We start from the raw sequence: 10,933 nt of genomic DNA on the forward strand, positions 1-10,933 counted from the left end.
GAGAAAAATTTCAATTAAAACAAAATACAGTGATGTGCAAATCATTTAAATGTTGTATTTATTTGAAAATTGTACTAAGGCAACATATAAAAAACAATAATAAAATGTTGACACAGTGAAAATGTATTTTCTTTTGAAAAACATATGCCAATTTTGAATTTGATGCCAGCAACACAGTTCAAAAAAGTTGGGACAGGGGCATGTTTACCACTGTGTTGCCTCACCTTTTCTTTTAAACATGCTCTGTAAGCGTTTGGGAACTGTGGAGACCATTTATTCTGGGTTTTGAAAGCAAAATGTTTTCCCATTCTTGCTTGATATCAAGGTTTCATAGTCTCCTTTGTCATATTTTTCCTTTCATAATGTACCAGATGTTTTCAAGGGGTGACAGGTCTGGACTTTTTTACTACAGAGCGACGCTGCTATAATACGTGCAGAATGTGGCTTGGCATTGTCTTGCTGAGAAAAGCAAGGCCTTCCCTGAAAAAGACATCATCTGGATGGCAGCATATGTTGTTCCAAAACATGTACATATCATTCAACATAAATGGTGCCTTGACAGATGTTTGTCACCCATGCCATGTACACCCCCATAACATTACAGATGCTGGTCTTTGAACTGTGTGCAACAAGCCAGATGATCCCTCTTCTCCCTAGTCTGGAGGATGTGGTGTTCCTAATATTCCAAAAAGAATTAAAAATTTTGATGCAATGGACCACAGGACACTTTTTCTCAGTCCAAATTAGCTGAGAAGGTAGCGGCGTTTCTGCATTCTGTTTATATTTGTTTTTTTACGCAGTGCTGCCTGAGGACAAAAGATCATGGCCATCTCTTGCATACAGAGATTTCTCTTGATTTTCTAAATCTTTTAAATATATAATTTTCCCTTTAGGATGAAACCCCCAAGTTCTTTGCTGTTTTAAATTGAGAAACGTTATTCTCGGATTGTCGCTCTATTTGCTGCGCAGTCTTTCACAGACTGGGGAACCCCTCCCCATCTTTACTTCTCAAAGCATTAGCATTACAGGACTTTACAAGTCTTTTGTTGCTCTCTCCCAACTTACTTGAAACTTGTTGCTGACATCAAATTCAAAATGGACACGTTTTTCAAAAAACAATACCATTTCTTAGTTTCAATATTTGATATGTTGTCTTTGAATTATCAATTTAAATATAGGGTTTAAATGATTTTGTTTTTATTTACACTTTGCACAGAGTCCAAAGTTTTTTGGAAACTGGGTTGGAATACCAATTTCAGTGTTAATTCACTGTTCCCCACAGGTCTGAAGCCAACCTGGGGGGGGATACCATGGGGGAGAGGGGGAGCTTCTTTTAATATATGAATATCTGAACTATTATAGCATTTGTGTGCTTATTCAGTTGTTTGAATAAGGCGTCAACTTTTTTTTTTGTTTTTAGATGTAAAGCAATTCCTTTACTTGGCTAAAGTGAAGATTTAGCTTATGGAAATGACAATAGGGAAAAACAGTGTTGGTTTACATCATGGACACTGTATGTCATTTGTTAATTCATAAAAAATATTTTTTTCTTTGTTGAAATTGGGTATCATTAAAATAGAACATAAAGTACTTGTGTGGCTGCCATTATACTTTAGGAGAGGTGCCCAAGAACTGCCTGTGTGCAAAAAGATGGTGGATTATTATCAGTTGATATTATCAGTCATGTGTTGTTTTACTCACTCTGATAATCAGTGTAACAAATTCAGTTATTTGCAATTTCAGCAATTTATCAGCAATTTAATTATCTAAGAGTCTTACAATTAGTGTTTACTTCGGTTTATGCTGAAAACTGGAATTGAAAAGTCTAATCTGATCACAATCCAAGCTATGCTCTGTATAACAGCACAGCCAGATCTTCTGGGATGACTAAGCAAGATAATGTCTGTTTAAACAGCCGATATTAGATCTGACCCTCCAGAATAGGCCACAGATCTATCTAGAATATAAACAGTTGACTGTGCGTTCTAGACATGTTACGAGGCATGTCGAAGGTTCAGTCTGGCTTCATTAGCTTCTTATCTGTCTCATGTCCCCGATTAAGATCAGGTCTATACTCCTGTCCTCTTTACCCACTTTCTCTGAAAGCCTCTCCATGCCAGCCCTCACGTGTCTTACAAACATGCTTGTTCATGTTATTTTTAAAGTAATTTTACCTATGCAGTATATATTTTGTCTTTGAATGATTACATTTTAGTCAATTTAGCTTGAGTGAATCTTGAGAGAAATGCCAACATTAATTCTGAGCTAGACACCAGAAGGTATTTCAAGGTGTTTTATTAGGTTTTTTTTGGGAAAACCCAACATTTATAAATAAAGTACAATCCCTACTTTAGCTTTCAGTAACTTATGATTGTTGTCACTGCTTAGGAAATAGGAAAACTATCAACCTTGAGTCAATTATTTTTTGATCCATTGATTTCAATCGTTTTAATGTATGTTGTTTGAAATTATGTGTTATTGGCATTTTGACCTTTTGACTGGCTTGACTGGCGTTTCTTGAAACCTCTTTAAGTTGATCTTTCTACAACTGTTGTGACTGAGACTGAGGATGGTTTACAGAATGCCACACCAAGTGCAATTTAGTTTCTTGAAGGTTTTAAGCAACTAACATTGCATTACTCACCTTGTAGATGCAGCCTGCCTGTAATTGATCCACAGCATGTATTATCTCAAAACCGCCATGCAAAAATGTATATCCTGACACTTCTAGTCTTATGTTTTTCAAAGTTGTTTTTATCGGATTCTTAAATGCCAGGTTTTGTGTCTTGTTCTGAGGAAAGTGGTTGTTCAGAAGCCAAAGGCTCAACGTTGGTGGCAAGACTAAGCGTCTCCCCATTATGTGTGTTTATTATGCCGCCTTTGAATGACTTGCACAATTTTGTTGTTTTCTCTTTGATCACTTGTATACGCTGCCCTTCATGATGTCACTGGCATCCAATTAATGGGTTTGTTTGAAGCCCAGCCAAGACTTCTGGGAAAAGCATCGCAGGAAGCCTATTGTGTAAACCTGTTTACAAACAAGCCAGACTTATCAACGAGACCGATTTAAATCAGAAGCCATTCACAAACAAGTTCTCTCTTAGCTAACAGGTGTCACAGAGCCTGCTGTGATTACTGTGTCTACTATACCAATTGACTTGCATCTGATTCTCCACTACCTTTGCGTGAGATGTCCTGGCTAGTTTATCATAACCTAGACATGTTTGAAATAAAGACATTAAATTAGAGAACAAACGTATCAATCAGGAAAAATTAGCAGTAAAGGGTTAGATTAGTGTCTCTTCAGAAAGTTATCTTTCTCGTACAGTTTACATTTGATAACTCTGAGCTGAACTCCCCCCTCCCCTGAACCCCCCGCCTCAGCATTGTGTAAATGGATTACGCACAAGATGCGTTAAGCTCTTGCTGAGGAGACAAATGGAGGGCTAGCGTAAGGGTCAGTCTACCTTCAATTTCTATGTGACCATGCGTCCTGGATTTGTTGCCCTATTGCACAACTAAACAGGAATCAACCCACGCATTGCAGGAGCATGGGGTGTGTTTTAAAAATACAAGTTGCATGTTTAATTCTAGCAAATGACATAATTGCAATATTGTGGTAAAGCTGGGGTTAGCGCTGTCCATCAGGCCCTTTTCCAGTGTTTCATAGTGGAGTCAACTGGTCGGTCACTCTGCTAACATCTGTAGCGAGCTCATACAGACATCCTTATGAAACTCAAGCCAGCAGGAATTGAGACTAGGGTTGGGGTTACGAAAGCTTGTTTTGCTTTCACTGGAGGTGTTACAGCATGAGGGCCACAGGCCTGCCTAGTTCACTGATTTATCTCCTCTAAAATGCCTTAATCTGAAGGGATGACTTAAACAAGGTTTATTACTCCATGGATATTGCTAAAGTGTTTAGTGTTGTGGTCCTCAGGAATTAAATATGCCTGTGTTACAGAATAACTGTGTGTTTTAGGTTTTGGAATAATTTACATATTACGTAGTATTCATTATGCTGATCTGTCCTTAAAGGGCCATATCTTCATTTTTTGTGCAGTTTACTTTTACCCTTGTTTGACACAAAAAAGCTGTGCTGGTAATGTAGCAAAAATATTCTTAGTAAATTTTTACGTGCCCATTATCAGCCTTTCTTTATCTCTTTAAATTAAGCAGCCTCTTTTTCTTTTTCTTCCTCTTTTCCTGTTTTTCTGTGCCTTTAAAACTGCTGCATGTAAATGACCTCTGTTCTCAAAGTCTGGCCCTGAATTGTGGTCAATTCAAAGACAGTCTGACAGTCTGACAACTTCAGCGTGAATATATGATTAATTAATGAAATATATATTTTCAGAGTGTATATATATAAACATAACTTTAGCATGAGCTAAACTCTTGTATAAGCAGCTAATGTACATGTGTTGGTCTTCATGATATCACAAATAGAATTAATTCAGACAACTTGCTTTCATTTAGTTTTATTCTTTTATTCTAAAAAAATGAGGGAAATTCAGTTTTGCATGACCCTTTAATAACTTACCTCTTTGTTTCCTGTTGATGTCGTGCTGTGCTGCCTTTTGTCTTTGCTAGATTGCCTTTTAGTTCAGTGTCTTTTCAAATCTGAGGTTTATATTATTTTATTTTCCTGTGACCTGCCTGGCTGACCAGGGTCCTCTCTGTGTGGAGTTTGCGTGTTCTCCCTGTGTCTGTGTGGGTCTCCTCCGGGTTCTCCAGTTTCCTCCCATAAAGACATGCTGTCAGGAAGATTGGTCGTGTTAAATTGCGCCTTGGTTTGAGTGTGTGTGTGAATGTATATGTCTGTCTGTCTGTCTGTCTATCTGGTGACCTGTCCAGGGTGTATCCTGCCTTACACCCAATGACTGCTGAGATGTGCTCCAGCTCCCCCCGTGACCAAGAAGGATAAGCGGCTTAGAAGGTGTGTGTGTGTGTGTGTGTGTGTGTGTGTGTGTGTGTGTGTGTGTGTGTGTGTGTGTGTGTCCTGCCTGGATACAAACATGTTAAAGCTTTTCAGAAGCTCTTTGGGGGGGGATATTAAAAGGTTTGTCATATATTCGCTTAGGAAAGGTCCAGTTTTTGCAGATGTATTCCCGACCAGCAGGCCATTTGCTTGATGTAGAAAAATTACAAATGTCTTTATTTATTTGAACACATTAGGCTCATTAGATGCAGCCAGCAAAAGCATGATAATGTACTGTGAATCGCTTGGGAAAGGGACATGATATTGGGTTAATTAAGGATCATACTAGGGGTGAACAATTTTGGCAGAATACTGTATATAATTTGCTTTTTCTGGCTTATATTGCAATTATAATTTATAATTCAACTGTTTGTAACTGATGTATAAGTTGTGTGCCAGCTGGTGAATTATTTGTGGTTGTAATTTCACAGCAGTTCACAAGCTCCATGTTATTAGGTAAAATTTCCCTGCTTAAAACTTGCATGTGGGGTGGCAAGGTGGCACGGTGGGTAGCACTGTTCCCTCACAGCGAGGAGGGCCTAGGTTCGATTTCCCGGCTGGGTGACCGGGTCCTCTCTGTGTGGAGTTTTCATGTTCTCCCCGTGTCTGCGTGGGTTTCCTCCAGGTTCTCCGGTTTCCTCCCACAGTCCAAAGACATGCAGTCAGGCCAATTGGACATGCTAAATTGCCCCTGGGTGTGAGTGTGTGAGTGACTGTCTGTGTCTGTCTGTCTGCCCTGCGATGGACTGGCGACCTGTCCAGGGTGTATCCCGCCTTCCGCCCGATGACTGCTGGGATAGGCTCCAGCACCCCCCCTCTCCCTGATGGAGAGGCGGCTTGGAAAATGGATGAAAACTTGCATGTTATCAATATTGTTGATTATAGACTGTCAGACTTATAAAAACTGCAGCTTCTGCGATTTGAAAATTGCACTCTTTCAAATTGCAATTTCAATATAAACGATTAATCTTTCAGCCCTAGTTCATGGCCTGATCCTGGGTAGCATGTCCTCTATAGTTCTATTGTTGTGAAACAGCTTTTATTTTTAGTAGTAGTGTTATCGGATTGAACTATAACTTGGTTGACTGCAGTGTATTTCATTTGCTGCATGCTTCAGCCTGTTTTGAAGGAACAGTTAAAAATACATAAGAACTAAATGCTTCCTATTTGGAAATCTCTTTACTCTCTGGTTACATTTAGAATACTGTGTAGGGCTCCCTTTGGTATAATTTTAAGAGAGGAAAACCTTCCAAACAAAACAAGCTAGAGTGCCGTGAAAAAGTCAGAAACCACCCTTTGTTTATTTCCAGTTGAAAAAATTGAGTACAAATGATTTTTTTCCAGTATCAGGAAAAAGCAGAAAACATATTGAAAATTACACAGAAGCCTACAACTATTATAGTATAGCATTTTCAATATTTAATGGATCCACCCTGTATTACAACTTCCATTTGCTGAGTGATTTTTTTTTCTTTTCAGTAACAGCTACACATCCTTTTAATCAGTTGTCTTCTCACATTTTTTTCCAGATCTGAAGCAAGAGTGGGGCTTAATTGTTCTTGCCTCTTCCAAAGAGAATAGCTTTAGGTGCTGTTTATCTGATGGTGACCGTTTTAGTGGTCTACCAGGTCTTGCATGATTGTTAGGAGCCATATCTTTTAATAACTCTTTTAACTTTAGTTTTTTTCCACTTATTTTCTTTTTACTTTTACCTTTATATGATGAAAATGAATAATTTGGCAGTTTTGAGAAGAAATAAAAAATAATTATGGGTGGACTTATGTCTAGATTGTTTTCTTTTTGTATTTAGTACCAGTGTTTAGAAGGCATACTGTATTAATAATTTTTATTGCTGCAGATTACTACTACTGTGACCTTGACTGCACGTGTTTGCACAACAACTTTGGCTCTTTCTAGTACCTCTCCTAAAAAAGATCCTGTAGACACCAGGTTCACTTGGCTAAACTCACTGCCATGGCTGACATGTAGGCTATATTCTACAGTTGCAGTGCAACTACCTAGGTTTATTGGCCATGCTATTTTTGTGGTGAGAGAGAAAGTGAGAGAGAGCGAGAGACACACACGCAGGGGGCAGGTCTCCACTTTGCCTAAGAGCATTAAGAGTGCATTTGTTGGTGACATTAGCAGTGTGTTCTGTCAGTGTCATATGGCCAGCCAGGGCAGATTCAGCTGCTTCAGAGCAGAGACAGTTATTAGTGTCCTCTCTGCTTTTCTCACCTCAGTCCCGGGCTGAACCCTGCACGGAGTGCGGCTACGCGCCGAGGTAAGTGCAACCCAAGCTAGAGGAAACATGTGCATGTGTTAGCAGAACAGAAACGCCCAGAGAGGGTCTTTGCTCATGCTTTTGTTTAGTTATTTCTCTACACATGGTAAATATCTATAAAGGTGTGGGATGTTCATGACTTGAGTTGGCCTTTGTTTGTAAGTTTCAGTCCATAGTGCCTCGTGTTTCAGAAGCTGGCGCAGGTGAGCACTGCTTTTCTGTAGCCTACTAGTGTTTTCCCTGCTTCCTGACTTTGTACCTGGTGCATACTTAGTCATTGTGTCATGACTAGTGGTGTCAGTGGTAGAAGGATGTCATCTGTATGCCCTGAAGTATAGTATAGACATTCTTCAGGCCCTTTAGGGTCCATTGCACAGGAGGAATGGAAAGTGACACAGATGTAACAATTATTTCTAACTAGTATAATCAAATAAATTATTTTTTCCTCTATCTTTGTCACCAAATTAACTCAGACACTGTTGGTTCGCTGAAATGTGAAACGTTCTGACCCTCTATTGAGCTTCTATTGAGCAATATGAGGCGAAAGGGAAGGAGTGAGAGCCACCTGTTGTGAAAACAGTTCACATCTCTCCACAATGACGACTGCACTGAGTTAAAACGGACAACATAACTGCAGCTTTCTTCATATCAAAGAATTATAAGAGCAGTGTACAACACAATAAGCACTTGTATTATTGTTGACATGCTTGTTCACGTACGAAGATGAAAATGAAGTTATTATGTTAATCAAGTTAATTTGTGAAAGTTATTTTGCAGCTCACACTAGAGATGTGCGTTCTGACAAATACTGATACTTGAGTATCCATAAGATTTCATGAACTGACATCAAGTTAACCTAAGACGGTGTGCAAAATACTCCCTGGTATTCGGCGGGTCCCATGATGGCTGGCTACTCGCCATAGCTGCACTGATGCTAGCTTCAAATGAAACAAAATGTTTAGCTTAACAGTTCTTTTTTGAAAATACTCTTTTCTAGATCTGTCCATCTCTTCTTCGGTCTACAGTTTGAGAAATGAGTAAACTTTCACTCTTCAAACCAGTCTCTTGTGGGACAATTGGGTTTTGAAATGGTGTAGTTACTGGCCATAGTTACAGTTGTAGGCTATGAAGTACCAACTGGGTGAAACAGTTTGCTACAGCACCATCCTGAGGCAGACCAGTGCTGCGTCTTACTCTAATAGGCAGATTGGCATAAGTTTATTATGACCTAAGTTTATTATGCCACACCTAAGCAGTAACACTGGAGACTTGGTGTCTTCCACAGGTTAGGTATGCATGATAAATTGTATTTTACCATAATTGTGATATGAGTTTCCATGGGAAACATGTCAATAAGAGCTGCAATGACAAAACAAATCAAATTACTTCACATATGCAGTGCCAGACAAACATCACATCATTGCTGGTACAAACCGTTAGAAGTCCAGGGAACACGGGGGGAAGAGTAATTTAATCTTCCTATTGTGTTCCGGGTCAAAGTTGACCCTTTTCAGGTTTCAATGTCTCTAAAAAATAATCTCATTTTTCATGAAATGGGATTATTCCTCAGCATTGATGATATGAACATGTAAAAATTAAGATGACCAATTTGATGTTTGTTTTTTTTTTAAGGCTAAACCATTTGTGTATAAAGATACTGTTAATGGTGAGGTTTTACCCTGTAGTTCAGAATGGCAGTCAAGAATGTGGCAGATTGGGGAAGTTTATTACCACTTGTAAGATTTTACACACACACACACACACACACACACACACACACACACCGAGTTTATGCTTCCTTTTGTGTGTGCATTATTTCTCTTTCACTTACACTGACACAAAACTGAATATTCAGTGGAAAAGTAAAATCCAGACCTATCTGTGGCGATACAGAGTGCATAGCAAAAGCTGTTGAGGTAATATTGACTGTTTCTCAGCCTTTCAGGTTTCATCTTTTTACAATTCTGTTAAAACAGAAAATGACCAATTGTGATATGTAGAAGTGTGTCATCCGGGATTGTCTATGTCCATCAATAACAAGGTCTTCCCTCTCTCTTTTTCTTTCTCCCTGCAGCTCTGTCCCTCAGCCCCCCTTTTGTTGATGGAGTTCTTGCAGGGCAGCGGTGACTACTGCCACGCCCAACATTGTGACGTCTTAGCAAAGGTGGTTATGCTGGTGTCTGACTGCTGAATGCCCAGAGGACTGCCCTCCCTTCCACCTTCACTCTAGTCCTAGTCCTATTGACTAAAGACCTGTCCACACACCAGATGGGTTAGTGACCATTGAGGCCCAGGGCTATCGGACTGTGCCCCACCTGACTAGTTGCCCACTTCAGCCCATGTGAGAATCTTACAGACTACAGAAACCCAGAGATTCAGGTGTTTGCATTTCTACTGAGAGATAGCAGGAGAAACAGCAACCTCCAGAGACCTTGCACTGTGAGAGTACAGCTACTGAATCCCTGTTGGTAGATAGTGTAAAAATAGTCGTAGTTTATTTACCTAGACGACACTGGCCCAACCCACAGTGTGGCTGGCTCTTGGGCATGGCCAGGATGAATCGCCCAGCCCCTGTTGAGGTCTGCTACAAGAACATGCGCTTCCTCATCACACACAACCCAACCAATGCCACTCTGAGCACCTTCATTGAGGTGAGAAAATTATTCTCTCATATGAGCCCAACAATGTGATCTGCTAGCACATTTACACATTGAGTTCTGTGCAAAAGACAGAAAAAGGGCAATTAAGTTATTTGTTTTTCAGCATCAGGGGGTACTTTATTAAGAGCACCTCCTTGCATCAACACTCACTGTTCAGTTTATTAGCTCCACTTACTGTATAGGTGCACTTGATAGTTTTACAATTACAGATTGTAGTCCAACTGTTTCTCTGCATACTTTATCCCCCTTTCACCCTGTTCCTTAACAGTCAGGACCTCCACAGGACCACCACAGAGCAGGTATTATTTGGGTGGTGGATCATTCTCTACACTGCAGCGACACTGACATGGTGGTGGTGTATTAGTGTGTGTTTCGCTGGTACAAATGGATCAGACACAAACAGTGTGACCAGTGGTGAAGGATGATGATGAAGGGTGACTAACAATCTATGCAGCAACAGATGAGCTATCATTTCTAATTTTACATGTACAAGGTGAACCAACAAGGTAGGAAAGTCTAACAGAGTGGACAGTGACTGCTGTTTCAAACTCCAGCAGCATTGCTGTGTCTGATCCACTTGTACCAGTGCAACGCACACTAACACACCTCCGCCACATCAGTGTAAAAGGATATGCATGCAAAGTAAACAGAAAGACTACAGTCTGCAACCGTAGAACTACAAAGTGCACCTGGATCTTAAGTGGAGCTAATAAAATAGATACAGAAGTGGGTATAATGAATAGGTTGGTATATGTTTAACAGAAACTTACACAGACTTTTCTGCAATGAAATATATTTAATAATAATAAATAAAATTCTTATTTTCCATGTTTGTTAGCAGTGTTTTCTCTATATATTTTATATATTTTTTGGACTTTTTTCTTGAAACATTCCTCTTTCTAATGCAAGCGGTTTATCTTATATCTAATCTCAGAATTTTTTTCCTGAAAAATTAATAACTACATGATGGCAAGTTAGTAATGGAAATGAAACAAATGCTGGCCTTTGACTTTT

At 39.5% G+C, this 10,933-nt stretch overlaps 1 protein-coding gene across 4 annotated transcripts in view; it reads left to right on the forward strand.

Annotated features, from left to right (window-relative positions):
• Nucleotides 1-10,933, forward strand: part of ptp4a3b (protein tyrosine phosphatase 4A3b) — a 37,838-nt gene that overhangs the window by 17,636 nt on the left and 9,269 nt on the right. For 2 of the 4 annotated variants that reach the window (XM_017713155.2, XM_017713157.2), the window contains exon 2: nucleotides 9,334-9,910. In XM_017713155.2, coding sequence (XP_017568644.1) covers nucleotides 9,806-9,910 — 105 coding nt within the window. In that variant the 5' untranslated portion in view covers nucleotides 9,334-9,805. Of the gene's footprint in view, nucleotides 1-7,110; nucleotides 7,260-7,422; nucleotides 7,463-9,333; nucleotides 9,911-10,933 lie in introns of those variants that run through there. The other 2 variants (XM_017713156.2, XM_017713154.2) reach the window with 2 other exon arrangements.

This window comes from Pygocentrus nattereri, chromosome 3 (assembly GCF_015220715.1).
Source record: "Pygocentrus nattereri isolate fPygNat1 chromosome 3, fPygNat1.pri, whole genome shotgun sequence".
In the NCBI taxonomy this organism is placed as follows: domain Eukaryota; kingdom Metazoa; phylum Chordata; class Actinopteri; order Characiformes; family Serrasalmidae; genus Pygocentrus; species Pygocentrus nattereri.